The sequence below is a fragment of the Nuphar pumila genome, chromosome 12 (assembly GCF_984573655.1).
Source record: "Nuphar pumila chromosome 12, dmNupPumi1.hap1.1, whole genome shotgun sequence".
NCBI lineage: Eukaryota > Viridiplantae > Streptophyta > Magnoliopsida > Nymphaeales > Nymphaeaceae > Nuphar > Nuphar pumila.
The window spans coordinates 32,578,034-32,597,641 of NC_143260.1; the positions used below are offsets into that span (position 1 = coordinate 32,578,034).

Here is a 19,608-nt window from a genome sequence, read left to right on the forward strand (position 1 = left end):
GCAAATCCCTACCAGTTATACAACTATACCATTGGGTTTTGAACCTGCAGCGTCCCAACACAAGGTGACGTGCACTAGCTGATCCTACCAGACGAGCGGATGCATTTTAGATATACATGAAACCATTTGTCTGAATCGCCAGTTAAGCAAACAGATTCGATCACAGCGCTACAATTGGCATCATCATGCCAATTGTCCTTATGGCTCAGTTTAGGGGTGCAACACAAAGGACTGGACTTGCAAGCATTGGTAGGTGCAACCATACAAGTGTGTGTGTGTGTGTGTGTGTGTGGGGGGGGGGGGGGGGGGGGGGGGGGGGCGAATATTTGGCCTAGCAGATATGAGCAAAGCCTAATTTTTTGTACGTTGGTACCCGTTTGTTCAACAGCATGCACAACGGTATCTGATCACTGCTCAAATAGAGAGCACAAACACACAGAAGAGGGAGATCACTAATTCATAAATTGTACAAGATGTTATACTCCTCTGAGGGGATACAATAGCGATTTTATTACATAAAAGCGGTTATATGCCCCTTCAAGGTTCTCTCAGATTAAAACATGTGATGCATACCCAGCACTGACACAGATACAAAGGGTGACACGGCCATGGTCTTCTACCACTGGCCGGCTCACATGAACCGGTTCACAAGCCACGGTTCGCAGCATCACCATCGTCCATTAATACATCAGTCCGCAGCATCACCATCGTCCATTAATACATCAGTCCGCAGCGTCACCATCGTGCCTGTTTCAACGAACCACTTCACAAGCATTGGTTTCATAGCATTACCATCACCAGCACTAGTTGGAGCACCTTTATTTGGATTCAAAGAGGGTGGTATGGTACATATCCTAATGTGATCTTGACATTGGTAACTATCTCGTTGCATTTTAACAGAAGGCTTAGCAGCTGATGCGAGATGTCTATGGAGGCTTTGCCTTCTGCTACTTGGTTATGTTGATAGTGATTTTGGAGGGCTTCTCTTGGAAAGGGGAGAAGAGGAGTTGGAGGAAGCGGAGCAAGAGGAAGAGGAGGAGGAAGATGAACCATTTTCGCATTGTTATTAAAATCCAATGCAACAACAGGTGCTCCATCTGCACTAGAGGTACCACCTACTGACTGCTCACCCCTAATACCACTCTCTTCACCACCCAACATGAATTTTACACGAGGGCTCTCCTTTACCATACCACCATTCCCACCAGCATCTTCTGATGAAGGCTTCTTTAGACAAGACTTCAGCTGAGTGACTGGATATTGCCTCCACGCCACCGACCTCGGGTCGCCAAGAATTCCTGCACCGGATCTCAAAGGGACCGTATCGTCGTGACCGTCATCTGCCTGTTGCTTGACAAAATCAAGCTTGGAGCCCGTCCCGGAATCGTTCTTTGATGCATTGACCTCTTTCAGGCTGTAACGCACACCCTGGCCAAACAACGCACTGCGTGTTACATGGGCATAAGCAGCCCGTGCATCGGACTTGTACTTGAATACCACACGGCAGGTGCCAGACCGGTAATAGATCCGCATACCAGTGAGATCCAAAGGGCCAAATCTAGCAAATCTGGCTTTCAACTGTGACTCAGATGGTAGTGCCGTTTCTGATGGGAACTTCAAGTTGATTGCTGTGGGTTCAGGTACCCTGGGTGCTGGTGCAGGTGGTCTCCAGCCAGGATCTAGCTTGCTGGGCTTCACTGCTGTGGTTGTACTTATCTCTTTCCTTTCCCCCTGTGCTCCTTCTGGCATCTTCTGGATGGGTTTCCTGTCTGGAAGAGCAGCCTTCATATCATGTGGTTTCTTGAGCTTCTTCACAGGCACATCAGACTGCTCTGAGAGACTCCGCTTCCGAGCAGGCTTCAGTGCATCATTGGTTTTTGCTGCCTGCACCTTCAAATTGGAAGATTGATACCTCCCAACCTCATCACCAGAAGCACGAACATCTACAGCACCATATGCATGTCTAACAGATTTATGTTCTGGAGTTTCCATGCCACCCGCTGACTGTGTCAAGCCTCTACCCACAACATCAGGGGAAGGCAGCACTAAGCTCTTCTGATAAACCTGGGACCGGAATCTAAGGAATGCCTGCCGTATAGTCGCAGGACCATTGCGTTCAATTCCATGAAACGGATCTAAGGCTAGAAATAACAGGTCACTGACCAACTCACATAGATTTAATTGATCACCATATCCTGTCTCTGACTTGAAGGAAGTACTAGCATTAACATAAGGACTATCAAGGCCAACATTTTCACTCTTCAGTTGTAGATCGTGTTGTATCAGTGAATTTTCCAGGGAAAGCAAGTTGTTTTTGGCCACCTTCTCAGGTGCAATGTCGCATTTATGGAACTCTGCATGCCTTTGTGGATGATTTTCCTCTACATCCGCCCTCTTGTTCTTTTTCTTCTTTATTTTAACCTCAATGCCATCCAAGTTCATGGCATCAGGGCCGCTAACCTTGAAACTAGTCTTCAATGGTCGCTTGAGGGAGTTGGCCGCCTTCATTTCTGCAGCCCCTGCAGAACCACTCAGAAGAGCACCAGGTTGATCTAATTCTGATGTGTTTGTTTCAGTGGAAATCCCAGGCATAACAGACGCTCGAGCATCCACTATCTGGTTGGTTGCAGGCTGACCCTCTTGCCGATAACTTGCATCAGAACTTGGAGTTACAGATACAGCTGCATGCCTTTGCGGATGATTTTCCTCTACATCCGCCCTCTTCCTCTTCTTCCTTTTCTTCTTTATTTCAATCTCAACGCCATCCAAGTTCATGGCATCAGGGCCGCTAACCTTGAAACTAGTCTTCAATGGTCGCTTGAGGGAGTTGGCCGCCTTCATTTCTGCAGCCCCCGCAGAACCACTCAGAAGAGCACCAGGTTGATCTAATTCTGATGTGTTTGTTTCAGTGGAAATCCCAGGCATAACAGACGCTCGAGCATCCACTATCTGGTTGGTTGCAGGCTGACCCTCTTGCCGATAACTTGCATCAGAACTTGGAGTTACAGATACAGCTGCATGCCTTTGCGGATGATTTTTCTCTACACCCGCCCTCTTCTTCTTCTTCTTCTTCTTCTTTATTTCAACCTCAACGCCATCCAAGTTCATGGCATCGGGGCCGCTAACCTTGAAACTAGTCTTCAATGGTCGCTTGAGGGATTTGGCCGCCTTCATTTCTGCAGCCCCCGTAGAACCACTCAGAAGAGCACCAGGTTGATCTAATTCTGATGTGTTTGTTTCAGTGGAAATCCCAGGCATAACAGGCGCTTGAGCATCCACTATCTGGTTGGTTGCAGCTTGACCCTCTTGCCGATAATTTGCATCAGAACTTGGAGTTACAGATACAGCTGCAAACCTTTCTGGCATACTTGATGAATCCCTAATTGTAGGTGCAATACTCTCAACTGGGCTGTGGTTTTTTACCAAATCTTGCAGGCTACCACTTGTCATCTCCCTTTCCTTGGCATTGCTTCCGCAACTATTGGCCACCTCTGCATTGATCATGGCTTCTGCACCATACCTCTTTTCTCCAACCAGCTTTCTATTTGGTGCATCAACTGGAATCTGAGTAACCATAGCTGGAACTTGGTTATGGTTTTGCTTGACCAGAGCCAGCTTTTTCTGTCTATGATGTTTAGGATCTCGTGCTGGCGGCTTCATGTGACATTCTGAGTGGTTATCTTTTTGCTTAACCAGAGCTAGCTTTTTTTGTCTATGATGTTTAGGATCTCGTGCCGGCAGCTTCATGTGATCTTCTGAGTCACCCTGCTTTTCTGTCATCTGTCTATCCGACATGCTGGCTGAGATAAACTGCTTATCCCCTGGCATCATTTTATCAGGAATCCAACTAGCAGTAGGACTGACACTGTGCTGTGGTTCGACAAGAGCCTGCCCTTTTTCTTCATGGGAAAATTGCTCCTGCTGCTCATTTTTTGGTAGAAACGTATGTGGCTTCTCCTTAAGAGATGGGAGTCTCTGTTGGAAAATGAACTCAGCTCCAGATGAATGTGAATTTTGGGTTTCCTTTTCAGAATGTTGAGCAACAAGATTCTCCTTGAAGGCAAGTTTCTGATCATTTGGTTCATCCCTTCTCTTGAATAGATACTTATCTTTCTTTGAATTCTTGGGTTTAGCAGGCTTTGAGGACCTACTCCTCTCGGTCAAAGTTTCAGCAATCACCAAAGGCCCACTGAGGGGAGCTGAACAAAATCAAATACCAGAAAAACATAAAGAGCCCATTTGACTAAAGAAGGCCAAAAGGCAAAAATATTGATAATAACTAATACTAACAGCAGAAAAAGAATCAGCAAGCACACAGCAGTATGCATAGAAAAAAAGGGATTTTGTCTTGCAAGTTTGTGTCATCCAATGGTCAAAGCCTTCCAAAAGCTACCATGAAGGGAAATAAATTTATAGAAACGATCAGGATCAAGCAGACCACACATGCACAGCAGTATGCATCAATAAAATCAGGTTAAGCCTCTACTATACAATGACTAAAGCATTCCAAAAGCTACCATCCAGGGAAATAGATTCCTAATACAGTCGAGGCAGCAAAAAATTGGGCCTATTGCATCATGTTCAGACTCAGAGCAATATGAAACTTATTGCCATTTTGATTCAGAACACCCATGGAAGGCCAAAGAATTCACTTGACCCAGAGTTGGTTGTGATGTAGTATCAAGTCTGACTTGAAACTAAAATTGGGAAAAGATGAGGAGCACACCAACATAATGTTTCCAGGGATGGATCCAACTTGGATAAAAATCAAAAGTATTACAACCTAGAAACTTCTAGAGTACTGCATTTGTGTGAGACAAGTTAGTTTTTATCTCTTTCAGAACCTTGCTTACCTTTCTATATTTATCTCACACATTACCAGTAATGTTGCAGTTGCATGAGTTTGGCAGAACCTATACTTTATCTCATCCCAACATGGGGTTCAAAGTTCAAACACAAAATCTCCATAACTATCAAAAGCTATCATAGGTACATTTAAGCATGAAGAATATAGTTAACTCCAGTTTTCCTTTGAAATTAGTTGACCACTCATTCAACCATTAGGGCCAAATTTACCATCAATATGTGGAACTTGATCTACCAAATAGAATACTTAAACCATCTAAGCATACCAATAAAAATATAAAACATGACCTGCAAGCCCTGATTCACATGTACCTTTGCCCACAATCCTTTTAAAATTTTACTTTGTCCAACAAGCCACAATTATTAATTATTTTTCAAGGCCCAATTCCTTCAATTTAAATTATTTTTTCAACTATAAAGAAAAACATATCCTACTTCATATTGTCAATTGAGTACTCATCTAAATAAGCTGGTAGAAAAGTATAAGAGATCCAACCCAAATAGTAACACATTAACATATATATATATATATAATTTTAAGTACTTTCTTATGTTAACAATATTTATCCAACCTTTAATGAAACACTATCTTACTATGCTTTGCCTTCACGAGAAACCATGCTTACAATTTACAAAGTAGGAACAAAAGTAGGCAGGATGGATGAAACTTGAAGCAAACTCATTGTGACCAAGAATTATATCAGGAAAATAACCTATTTCAAAAACATATACGTAAAATATTTATTATGGATCAGGAAGGATCTGCAATCCATTTTACCACATTTGTAGCCAGGGTATTGTTAGGAAATTAGGATAAAGGCAAATCAAAATATGAATTAGATCTTACTTCTACGCTTTCTATAAAGTGGGTTCAATCTTGGATTTGAATCTAGCTCAAGAGAATCGAAGACCCAAATCAAGATTTCACCAAAAATTCATAACAATAGACCAGTAAAACAGGTTGTCTCTAATTATTACCTTCTTTTATAAGTAAAGGGTATGCACCTATGTAGTAAAAAGTGCTGACTAGGCACCTAGTTGGGCTAGGCATCAGGAAACCTAGGAATCGGTCAGATTCCTAGGTTTCCAAAATTAGGGTACCATTTTGGACAACTAAACGTCTAGTCGGCACCTAACCTGCCCTCACCTAGGCGCAAGGGAAGTAATCTCTCTCTCTCTCTCTCTCTCTCTCTCTCTCTCTCTCTCTCTCTCTCTCTCTCTCTCTCTCTCTCTCTCTCTTGTCGCCCACCAATGTTGACCTCTCTTTGTTGCCCTCACTTGTCGCCCACCAACCTTGACCTCACCCACACCCACCGTCGTCGCCCCCGCCTCCAAGTACGCCTTCCCTCTCCCTTCCCCCGCCTCTTCTTCTCTCTTCTTCTTCTTCTCTATGTTTATCTTTCTCTCTCCCCATTCCTGAGCATCCTATGCATCTTCTTCTTGAAAAGATGTCACGACTGGGTCTAGATCTCAGGATCCATACCCAATTCGTTTTTATTTAAACACATGCTCATTAATGGCAAGTGTTGTAATTTTCACACATTATGTAATGGGTATTCTTGTACCCTAATTGTTGTATCTCTATATAGTTAATGAAATGCAACATCGTAGACCCTAATTTGGGTTTTGTGCAGCCACAGCCGACTCTCTCTCCTCTCAGCTTCTGTCCCTGTGAACGTATGGTGGAATACCAATATCTAACATGGTATCAGAGCTCTAGATCCATCCTTGAAGATCACGGTCACCTTATGAGCATCCAGCCAAGGCTTCTTCTTCTCTTCTAAGGTACTTTCCTATCGGTTCATCTCATTTCTTCTCCTTTTACAATCCAAAAAAAATGATTTTGCCCATTAATCACCCATTCTCCTCTTCTCTTGGTTGTTTCTTCCCTCATCTTTCTTTCAAAAATTTGTTTGACGTGTATTTCTTTCCTTATCATTCTTTCTTTCATATTGCCTGAAGATCATTGTTCTTTCTCATAAAAATTTGTTTAATGCTGCACGTATTCTCCCAAAAATTAACCTTTCACGATCGCGCAATATCGGATCTCATATTTGCGTGAGTCAAACTTGTTTTCTTCTGTTTGACGTTAGAACATATTCTGATCTGGATACAGTCTTGTTCTCTGTTTGACATCCCTTTGAATTCTTTTCTTTTCTGTTTTGGATTTTATCATTTAAAAATGAATACACATTATTCTCATAGCAAGTGCTTCTAACTGATTAGATTTTGTTTTTCCTCCAGAACAGTGCTTTCCTTGTTGCAAAGTTTTTTTTTGTCACGGGTCTGCTTAAAAAAAAAGGTCGAGCTCTCTGAAATTCGAATATATGTTCTAAATCTTTGTTTTCTTTGCTCTCAAGTGAATTTTCTTTCTGACCCCTAAATCTCCTTGGTTTTTCTTTTCCATCGACTATGGAGTCATTTTCTTCTTCTCAATCTAGCCTTTCTTCCAATTTTCTCAGTCAGCTTGTGTCTGAGAAACTAAACAATTCCAACTTACAAATCATCTCATTCATAAGAAGTCAGGATCTTTCTGGGCATCTGGATGGCTCTGTTCCTGTTCCTCCATAGTTCATATCACAAGAGAGAAAGAATGGTGAGGGTGACACTTCAATTAACTTTGTTAGAAATCCAGAGTACATGTCCTGGATGAAGCGAGACCAGGCGTTGGTTGCCTACATCACTTCCACTCTGTCTCAGGAGGTTCTTGTGGCAATCCCAGATGACTGCTCAGCTATGCAGTTATGGCATCATCTTGTTCAGACGTATTCTCAAGTTTCTCAGGCTAGAGTTTTATTTTTAAAGAAAGAGTTTCAAATGCTGAGAAAGGACTCCATGACTGTCATGGAGTCCTTAAACAAAATGAAGACTATCACGGATTAGTTGGTCATCGTGGGTTGCACGGTCAGTGACAAAGATATGGTGCAACAAACTTTGAACGGATTGGGATACGATTATCATATGATGGTTACTTCTTTATTGTGTTTGCCAAACTTAGCTACATTTGATGATCTTCGTGCTAAGTTCTTACAGTACGAGATAACTTTAAAGGAATTCTCTGAAGGTATTCACGCCCCTATTGGAGCACACGACGTTCTTGCCACAGGAGTTACCTATGGTCGAAGACGTGGCAGATATAAACCACGAAAAAGAGGAGGTCAAGAGAGAAATGGACAAGGACCTCATAGAATATTACCTACTCTCAGTACGGCTCCTAATCTGCAAAGGCAAAGGACAATACCTACCTGCTTTCTCTGCAACAAAAAGGGGCACATCAAGGCAAATTGTTGGTTTAACCTTCAAAATAGAGGAAAGCAATTGGAGACAAGAAAGGGCACAGATACATTAAAGAATAGTAGAGAAGTCAAAGAGTTGTTATTATCCGCATTGGCTGAATTAAATATCAAACAGAATGACCAAGGCACTTGGTATGTTGATTCGGGTGCAGCTACTCATGTCATTGGTGATGCTGGTAAGCTCCTCAATCATGTTCCTTGTGTTGGTAGAAATAGTATAGTCACCGGAGATGGGTCTCACTACCATATTTCACACATTGGAAATTTTGTAATTCCTATGTCCAACTCTTCTCTTGCTCTTTCAAATGTCATCCATGCTCCTAATATCAAGAAAATATTGTTTTTGTCTCTAAGCTTGTAGATGACATTAATGCTTCAGTTGAGTTTACTCCTTTTTATGTTCATGTCAAGGAACTTCACACAAGGGAAACGTTCGCTGACGGAAAACGACAAGAGAATATGTACGTGTTCCAAGAGAATCCTTCCTCTCGTGTTCAACCTGTTGATTCCATCTTGACACTCACATCATCACCTTCAATCCCTCCTAAGAGTGTTTTTAATCTTTTTGAATATATAAAGTCAAATCTTTGTCATGGTCGTCTAGGTCATTGTAGTAGTAGTTTTATTGATAAGTTTGTTTCAAGTAGTCTTATTCACGAGTCAAGTCTGACTTTGAGTGTCGATAATAAAAAATGTTCTAGTTGTCTTTAGTGTAAGAGTCATGTTCTTCAATTTCATTTCATCAATAAAAGACATTCAAGACCATTTGAAATTATATGTTCTGATGTTTGGGGTCCCGACTCCAGTTCCTTCAATGTCTGGCACAAGATATTATCTCATTTTTGTTGACAGTTATTCTCGATATACATGGATCTTCTTTAATGAAAAGTAAATATGAAAACTTCAAGTTATTTCAGAATTTTCATTGAACAAAATCAATTCTCTGAGAATATTATTTGTTTTCAATGTGATGGAGGAGGTGAATTCTCTTCAAATGACTTTATTAATTTCATCCAGACAAATGAAATAAGTAGGCAGGTGTTTTGCCCTCATACACCTCAACAGAATGGGATTGTTGAACGGAAGCATCGCCATATTATCGAGAGTGCAATGAGCATAATGCATGATAGTAATCTTCCAGTTACCTTCTGGGCATAGGCTTTTCATACAGCAGTTTATGTCATAAATCGATTGCCCATGAACATCTTGGAAAACAAATCATCTCATTACTCCTTGCATGGTATGCATCCAAATTATCATGATTTGCGTGTATTCGGGTGTGTATGGTATGTTCATGTTGACAGTTCAATGCGGCACAAGTTTCAGAATAAAGCCTTAAAGTGCAGATTTGTGGGGTACGTTGATGATTACAAAGGACACAGATGCTATGATCCCATGAGCAAGCACATCAAAATATCCAGAAATGTTGTGTTTGATGAATCAAATTTTGATCATAAAGATAACACTCCTGAGATTGAAGTTTACCACCCTTGGTCGAACTCAGATTTCTTTTCTAGTATTGATGATGTTTGTTCTTCAGAATGTAATCAAAGAGATGAGGGAAACGTGTTTACTGCTACGCAAAGGATTCAGGAAAGTATGATTTCTGAACCACTATTGGCCCCCGACAGGTATAAAGGCATTGTTTACTCTCAACGTAAGAAAGAGATACTCCCCAACTCTAATCAAAATTCTTCTTCTGTTTCCATTCAATCACCTGCTCACAGGAGGTCTACCCGGCCTCGACATCCTATTGATAGGTGGGCTAGCTATGAGAACTTCACAATGGATTTTCAACTCTTCTTAACCTCTTTGGGCAAGGAAGATTAACCCACAACATTCTATCAAGCAATAAATTCTAAGAGATGGATCCGAAGAAATGGAGGCTCTTCATGAATGTGGCACTTGGGATATTGTTCCCAGACCACACAATCGAAATGTGGTTGGGTCAAAGTGAGTGTATAAGATAAAGTATAAGTCGGGTGGTACTATCGAGTGATACAAGGCTAGACTGGTTGCCAAAGGCTTTACACAGGAGCCAGGACAAGACTATGATGAGACCTTCAGTCCGGTCGTGAAAATAGGCATTATCCAAATCATATTATCATTGGTTGTTGAGCACCAGTGGACTCTCAGTCAACTGGACGTGAAAAATGCATTTCTACATGGAACTCTGAAGGAAGAAGTATACATGGAGCAGCCCACTAGGTATGCCAAAGGGAACTCTAAAGAATACGTGTGCAGGTTAAAGAGAGCTATATATGGTTTGAAACAGGCATCTCGATCTTGGTTTGACTATGGCTTTAGTCAGTCTCTTCTTACAAGATCTTTGATGAAGAATACCATGACTTTCAAGATAATTTTTTAATTCACTTGAAAGGTATTCTCCACCAGAGTCAGTTCTAAAAATTTTTAGATCCCCATTGAATTGATTTTTAATCATCATATGATAGGTTTTAAAAGTCAAAAAAACTTCATATTTGTGTTTAAGAAAATAAATCCAACAATATCTCATGTAGTCGTCAACAAAAATGACATAATATGCAAAACCTCCTTTTGACAAAACAGATGTCGGTCCCATAAATCCGAATGGACGATTTCAAAAGGTCTTATTGTAAACATAGGTCTTTGACAAAAAGGTAATTTTTTCATTTTCCCAAGTATACAATTGTTACAATTGAAATCACTTTACATATTCTTTTAACAAACGGTAAATGAGAAATTTTTACAATATTTGGATGTCCAAGTCTTTTGTGCCACACATTAATATCTTTTTGTTGGACAACATAACAAAATGTGTTCTTTAGAATTTAAAGAGAATCGACGTAGTAAAGATCGCCCTTCCTAGAGTCTTCCCCAATCAACCTCACGGACCAGCGATCATGTATCGAACATTTGTTAGATGAAAATTTTATATCACACACATGATCCGAGAGTTGAGAAACCAAAAGTAAATTTAAATTTAGTCTAGGTATAAATCTAATTTTTGGAATAAAAAGCCTTGTTTTCAAAATTTTCAATTCCTTTTACTTCAAGAGAAGTTTCATCTGCGGTTGAAACAAAGGATATGGAGCGATTATTTGAGTAATCAGAAAAAGAACTCATACTTGGGGTCATGTGAAATGAAGCACCCGAATCTAAAAGCCACGATGTCTTACCAGGAGGTGAAGAGGTTGACATGATGGCTCTGAAAATAGCCCATTTGAGAAGAGGTTGAAGAGCATCCACAATTCGTTGCAATGAGAGAGCTTCATTTGAAGATGATGAACACTCTTTTTTTGAGGTTGGGATGTGGTAGCCATGGTTAGCAACTTCTTCCATTTTGGACATATTGGCTTGATATGCCCTGGTTCCTTATAAAAGTGGCACATGAGCTTGCTATAATCCTTTTTTCCTCCTTGTCAGCTTGAACTTTGGTTTTGATTCTTGAAATGAGGAGGCTTGTAGGTCCTTAAATTGCTCCCCGGCCTTGAAACAACATTAACACCTTCATTTTCTTCATTATTGGAAGGTGTTGTTAGAACACTTGGATTATTCTTACTTATTCCCCACTTAGTTTAGTAATTACATCTTCAAGAGAGGGGGAAGTGAAGGCGGATAGGAGAGATGATCGGATTTGTTCAAATTCGGGCCTAAGCCCGTTCAAAAAATTGAAAAACGATCTTCTTCTAATTGCTTGTGCTTAAGCTCAATAGCCTCTTCGCTTTATTTGGGTTCAAGCATGACAAACTCATCCCAAATGGAAGACAACTCCCCGAAATACTCTAATAGTCATTTCATTTTGTTGAAGGTTCAAGGCCCTTTTTTAAAGATAGTATTTGTGGGACAAATCCCTTGAAGTGTACATTTTTTCGAGGTATTCCCACGCTTGAGAAGCTTTCTTGAACTTTATAATGTTGGCATTGATTCTTGTCTCCACGGACGAGAAAATCCATGAGAGGATTTTGAAGTTCCTTATCTCACATTCATTCATGTTTTTTGCTATCCTAATGGATCCAAACTCATTTTGGTGGAACTTTCATTTCAGAGGAACCTAATTTTAGCTCAGTTAGGGCAGCGTTTTGGCATCTTTCCTAGTGTTGGCCTAAGATAGAACCATAGATGAACTATTATTAAAAAAAAATATTTTATTTACTGATCTAGACATGTTAAGGTTTGAGCCCTCCAAAAGGTTTGACTTTATAACATTATATGTAATCCAAGATGACAGACAATAGCATACTTCAAAAACCTGATGAAACCCGACAAAATATACAAACTTTAGACCCAAAATAAGCAACAAAAAGGGGCCTCCATTCACCGAAACTAAAATTAAACAACAGACACAATCGAAAGACTCGAAACCAAAAACCTACAGGCTTATATAAGATAGGAACAGGCTGGCCATATCATGCTACAAAAAGGATCTCCAAATGAAGTCAAAGCATCACAGACCCTAAGGACAACTCTAGGGAATTTACAAATAACGGTTTTTTTATTTCTCCCTTCTGGACTTTGCCATCTCTCATTCTCTCCCTATCTTTATTTCAAAGGAGGGTTCCTGATCTTTGTTACACATTATTTTATCCCTTTATACAATATAATACATAGTCCTATCTGCATATAACCTTTTAGACCAAGAAGAACACTCCAATTATTGTCCAGGAAACACAGCGGATGCTGGTCCAACACAAAGGCAGCTTTAATGTGATATTTTTAGTAATTTATAAGTCTGAATTGCTCTATTTATACAAATGTTCCCCTTTCACGGCACTTTAAAATAAGACTAGCTATAACTTAATGTAGAAGCATTACCAAGGAGCAATAAATATTAACAGAATGTAAGAGGAATTGTTGACAAGAACAACTAGATGTGATAACCAGAGAAAGCACCATTTACTCACTACAAAAAGAAATTGTTGCTACAACCACCTTTAACCCTCATCAAGTTCATTAATTAGCAAACTTATACAATTATTATATAAGAAAGTTAACATTAAAAATTAAAAGACAAATGCAACTATTGGTTAGAACAAAGTTTAACGGTTGCAAAAATTGATGACAATGAAAAATGGAAGGTAAATTCCTACAAACAACTGCAAAATTTGTTGGGGATGTCCATTCAAGACCCAAGCTGATGGAACACGAGTATTCCAATCACACACACACACACACACATACACACCAGAAGCCAACAGCAGTGAAGTATGTGAATTTTCCTTCAGAAATTTGCATTCTGTTCGGTTTCTCTTTGATGGTGTTCACTACCAGTTCAACTCTTATTTTATTTCAGTTATGTAAGATTGCTGGAAATTGTAATTCACTTAGTTCTAATTGTATGATAATTTCAGGCTCAGGTGTTTTTTTCTATTTTAACAGTGTCTGCTCCGTGAATTTGTGTTTTTCAAGTTAGCATCTTCTTGCTTCCCCGCGGCAGGGTGAAATGTTATTGATGTGAAGGTGTAAGATGTACTTGAGATGTTAGAAAAAATCTAAGATGGTACTCTGGTTTTTTAGGGCCCACTTTGGTAATCTTCTAAAAGGCTCCAGTTTGGATTTGTATATGCCATGGTTGATGGTTCCCATATTTAGGCATCTTTGAAAGTTGTTACTTATTTCTCTGTGCTTCATGGTGAACTCTCTCTCTCTCTCTCTCTCTCTCTCTCTCTCTCTCTCTCTCTCTCTCTCTCTCTCTCAAGTATGCACAGTATACATATATATATAGTAAGTGGTAGTTGCCTAATACCTATTTGAGCCTACTGCCAGCCTACCAGGCTTTGAAAGGGTTTTTCTATTTTTTCTAAAATCTGACCATACAAATGTGATCTACATGCTTGATTTTATAGGAATCAACTCTTGGATCATCCGATTCCCACACGCAGTTAGGCTTTTATAAGATTTAAAATCAATGGTCAAAAATTTTTAAAAATATTACAACAACAACAAACACAACTACGCATTCATCCCAAAACAATTGGGGTCGGCGATATGAACCAAAAAAGAAAATCATTCTGGGTCTTCCACATGAATCCTTCTCCTCCAATCATTTCTATCCAATGTCATGTCCTCGGTGAGGTTCAAAGCATTCATATCCTTTCCTATCACCTCCATCCATGTCTTCCTAGGCCTACCCCAACCTCTTTTAACTAATATATTTTCCAATTTCTCCATCCTTCTAACCGGAGCATCATTAGGCCTTCGCCGAATATGTCCAAACCACCGTAAACGATTCTCTCTCATCTTATTTTCAATGCGTGCAATGCCTACCTTCTTACGTATCTCCTCATTCTGAATCTTATCTTTTATTGTATTTCCACACATCCTTCTCAGCATACGCATCTCAGCTACATTCATTTTTTGAATATGATGTCTCTTGGCAGCCCAACATTCCGTACCATATAGTAAAGTGGGCCTAATAGTCGTCCTATAAAACTTTTCCTTCAACCGCAATGGCATTCTACGATCGCACAACACTCCAGTTGCACTTTTCCATTTCATCCACCCAACCTTTATCCTATGATTTGCATCTTCATCAATTTCTCCATACTTTTGAATGATAGATCCCAAATATTTGAAACAATCATCCACCGGTATTTCTTGCTCACCAAGCTTCACTACACTCCCATCACTACTTCGTTGCTTACTAAATCGACATTCCATGTATTTTGTCTTACTCTTACTCAACTTAAAACCTCTTGCTTCCAATGTCTGTCTCCATAATTCTAACTTAGCATTAACCCCAGCTCTAGACTCATCAATCAAAACAATATCATCAGCAAACAACGTACACCACGGCACATTTTCTTGAATTGATCTCGTAAGCTCATCCATCACTATAGCAAATAGGAAAGGGCTTAAAGCAGATCCTTGATGTAACCGAACCGTTATAGGAAAATTGGTTGTCACCCCTCCACAAGTGCGGACATTGGTTACTACTCCTTCATACATATCCTTAATTATACTAATGTACTTGAGAGAAACATCTTTCTTCATCATTGTCCACCAAAACGTCCTTAGGTACTCTATCGTATGCCTTCTCCAAATCAATAAAAACCATACGCAAATCTCTGTTCCTCTCTCTATTTCTCTCAATAAGTTGTCTAAGAAGATGTATAGCTTCCATAGTTGATCTTCCAGGCATAAAACCAAATTGATTCTTTGATATCATGACAACCTTCCTCAACCTAGACTCAATCACCCTCTCTCAAAGTTTTATAGTATGACTCATGAGTTTTATACCACGATAGTTTGTGCAATCTTGTATATCACCCTTATTCTTATATAGAGGCACCAAAGTACTCTTCCTCCACTCATTAGGCATCTTATTTGTCCACCAAATCTTGTTAAAAAGATTTTTCAGCCATTCTAAACCTTTCTCTCCCAAGCATTTCCAAGCCTCGATAGGTATACCATCTGGGACAACTGCCCTTCTTGATTTCACTTTCTTAAAAAAAATTAAAAATATTCAATGCTTAAAATTTTATTTTTTTATCTGAAAAAACATGATCCAAGTGTCATTTCCTAGTAAATCGACTATGTCGAACACATGGGTCAGATTTGCAAAAAACAACTCGAAAAACCATATTCGCTGGTGGTAGGCTCAAAAAGTGTTAGGCAACTCTCTCTCTCTCTCTCTCTCTCTCTCTCTCTCTCTCTCTCTCTCTCTCTCTCTCTCTCTCTCTCTCTCTCTCTCTCTCTCTCTCTCTATATATATATATATATATATATATATATATATATATATATATATAGGAAAATGAAAACCTACAAAATGGGCAGCGTGCAAAATGAAACATGATACTGGATTTTTGTTTTTTGTTTTTTTGTTTTTTTGAAATTCCGGTCCCATAGATGTGTTCAGCATGATTGTTAGAATTTGTTCATGTTATACAAAAACTTTTTAATAACTAAGTCACATGGGTACTATGTGCTGCACTTCTATTCCCCCTAATTGCATCTGTGTGTGCTATTTTCAAGGGAAAACACCATAAATCATTACTAATCTTGTTGTTGTATTTATGTTATATAGTTTAACAGCAAAACTTTCTCTATAAAGGAGAGGATAATGGTGCATTCGGACATTCACAACCTAGCAATTTGCATAATTCTACATAAACAGACACATCTATGTCCATGTGCATGAATATTTGTTTGAGCATAAAGCATTCAACATACTTCAACATAAATGAACACGCATTTCAACAAAACTGATAGTGTAAAAACGATCCATCATCAGTTTCTTACATATGAACTTAGCTAATATATCATATGTTGCTACTAACAGTAAAAACTAATAATTTTCTCACTTTTATTTCATGACTGTCACTTCTTCCTATTTGGAATTACAGAAACTCAATCATTATAAGGAACTAGCACTATCTAAGAACAAACTCACAAATTTAATTTAAAAAATTGGAACACAAATTTGTACCAGACATAGGCACCTATCCACCAGTAGTAAGGTGGATAGCACCGGGAAACATATTTTATAACCTCTTGAACCAAAAGAGTACTAAATCAAGTTAGCTCAGATCAACAGACAAACCAACCCAAGTGAGAGCTAGATTGGGGTAAGAGCAATTTATACCCATTCCCAAACTTTATAACTACTCTCTCTGCATAAGTATGGACTTCAGACCACATGCAAACTATAGGGTTTCAAGCAAACAATCCCAACCCAACAGCAAAAGTAATACACAATATATATTGGCATTTATGCATGTGTGTGCCTGGTGAATAAAGGTCTTACTAGGAATATACCTCTAGGCACTCTCACAGCTTCATCCAATGACTGCACTGAGGCTTGTGATGGGCGTACTGGATTAACCCCAAATGCCTGTGGATAAGTTTCATCAAATTCCACGAACATTGCTCTTCTGTATGCAAGAATTGTAGCAACAGATCTTATGCCTTCAATAGTTCGATGTTCACCAGATTGAGGCATAAGTGCCATTTGCTGCACAAAAGAAAGAAACGCGACTGGCCTAAAGCTGTCTCTAGCATCCTTTATTTGTCTCTCCGAATAAACCCCCCCTGGCTCATAGTCAACAACATCCACTGCGAAATATCCATCTACAGCTGAAGGACGAAAAGTGTTTGGATTCCGACAACAGCAGGCTACACCCAAAGCACACCGCCTACTCGCCTCGTCAACAGCCTCCTCGACAGCTTTCATAAAATTTCTAGAGCTAGTCTGCTTAGACTTTTCATCAAAATGGGGTTCAAAAGGTATTAGCTCAGCAGGATCAAACCATCCATAACTGCTATCACCAAAAAAGGCAACCAAGAAATGACCTTCTCTCTTAGTTCGCCTGACAGATGCAGATGCAGATGCAGATGCAAACGCTTCATTGAAGATGTGCCCTGGCCACCATGGATGGGATTTAACCTTTCCCCAGACCATGTCCCCTGGTTGGAACATATGGGAATTCAAATGAAAATTGTTACCACCATCTTCCTCTTCATTGAACTCATAGTCTCGTTCACTGCCTGACAAATATTTATGTCTCGTATTCTTTGGCATTTCCAAACCAGATTTATGGCTGACATTACCCATTTCTCTAGACCGGAACTTTTGACCTGCTTTCTTCAGTTTTTCCACTGACGTTAAGTTTTTTTGGCTGGATTTCTCCAAGGTCTCAGTTTGACCAGAAGTTTTCATAGACTCCATCGATTGTATGCTAATTTTCACCTCTGATGGTGTGATTTCTTGATGTTGAACACTTGACAGAAGTTCCCTGCCGACATCAACTTCACATTTAGTCGACTGCAACTTTTCATCAACACTGTTTCCGATGGTTTCTTCACGAAATTTATTCAACCTGGAAACTTGGTATGAATCTACTCCTGCTTCCGCATGCCAATCCATGTTCTCATCCCCTTCTAATGAGGCATTTTCACGACCACAATGGTTCGATGGTAGCACCTCTAAATCACTCCCACCTAGTACAACTTGATGAACTCTATTCCCACCATCCAACGACGTGCTTTCCTCATTGGGGCTTTTGGATGACAACTCCAGCTCGAGAATACTTCCGACTTCTCTGGACTGGTCCATGCATTCCTCTCCTTCTGATGAAACAGATTTCAGGACACGACTAGCTGACGGCGGATCCCATGCTAAATCACTTCCTTCTATAGCATGCTCCATGCTATCCCCTGGTCCGAACACACTAATCCCCGAGACAGGATTCTTGGACGGGGAATCATCCCGGCTACCGTCGCTTCCAACCTCTTCAAGAGATCTCTGACCCATGAAATCTTCCGATTCGAAAGGCACGTCCCCTCGATCGGAACTCTCCGCGGGGACCCCCTCGTCAATATCATTTCTCATTCCAGAAGAAGCTACCCCCTCGCCTGACGCTGCTGCAAATTCTTCCAAGCGTTGGGACAAATTCCCCACACCGCTAACACCCTCTTCGCCGTGCTCGAATCCGACACCCCCATTCGACAAACCATCCATCTCTGAAGAAACCCTAGCTCTCTCGAGCCCAGTCACGTCATTCTCGGCAGCGTCATCATTTTATCCCGACATGTAGCCAACCCAATCTTTCCAATGCCTCTCTTAACAACCTTCCTCTCCGCACGATTCTCAGCCAACCCCACTCCAATCACCCATCGAATCCATGAAGGAATCGGTCGATTCACAAAGACCTCATAAACCCAAACTATTAAAAAGAAACCCAGAAAAAAAACCCGAAAATCAACACTCAGATGTAGAAAACACCAAAAGGTAAACGAAAACCGAAAATTGGAAACACCATCAATTAAACGAACAATCGAGGAGGAAACCCTATTTTCCCCCAAAAAAAATGATAACTACGGAAAATCTGAAAGAATGAAGGAAAGCTTAAAAGAGTTGGGGTTTCGAGGAGAATACCTCTAAGACGATCGTGCTGAAGCAGAGCTTCTGGGGAACCCTCGATTCGACGAAACCTTCTTCCCTTCGGATTTGGAATAGAAAGATAAGAAGGAGAAAGGAGGGAAAGAAAATGGAATGCAATAAAATAAGAAAATTTCAAAAAAAGGAGAGACAAAAAAAGGCTAGGGTTTCGACCGTCTTACTGATTTGGCCTTGTCGAAAGAGATAATAAAGGGACGACAAACGGGTCGGATATGAACAGTACCTTTCTTGACAATGACCCGGAGAATAGGCCCGGTTTCAGATCCGAAATTGCGTCGGGTCTTATGTTGAGATCCGTAACAGATGGACGGATCATGGGTGGTACCCAACAAAAGTTAATGTTGTTTGTATTCTTTTCTTTTCTTTTCTTTTCTTTTTTACAAGTCGTGGTGTTCTTTTTTTTGCCCCAGAGAGGTTTGGCATAGATCTGTAATCTTGGGGGTGGTTTCTCACAGTAAATATTAAAAAAATTTGTGGTTTATATGTTTGACCAAAAAACACTTTGTTATGCCTAAGAAGATTTGCCATGATCAAATACTAATTTATCTTAACAAAAGTTTGTTA

At 40.0% G+C, this 19,608-nt stretch overlaps 1 protein-coding gene across 1 annotated transcript; it reads right to left on the reverse strand.

Annotated features, from left to right (window-relative positions):
• Positions 1-441: 441 nt before the first annotated feature.
• On the reverse strand, positions 442-19,205 carry LOC149820581 (PWWP domain-containing protein 1-like). The gene is made up of 3 exons (XM_089983293.1): positions 19,021-19,205; positions 16,902-18,808; positions 442-4,199 (listed from the first exon to the last, which is right to left on the reverse strand). Exons 2-3 carry the CDS (start codon positions 18,601-18,603, stop codon positions 829-831), a joined length of 5,073 nt encoding a protein of 1,690 aa, XP_089839419.1. The 5' UTR covers positions 18,604-18,808; positions 19,021-19,205; the 3' UTR covers positions 442-828.
• Between the last annotated feature and the right edge of the window lie 403 nt (positions 19,206-19,608).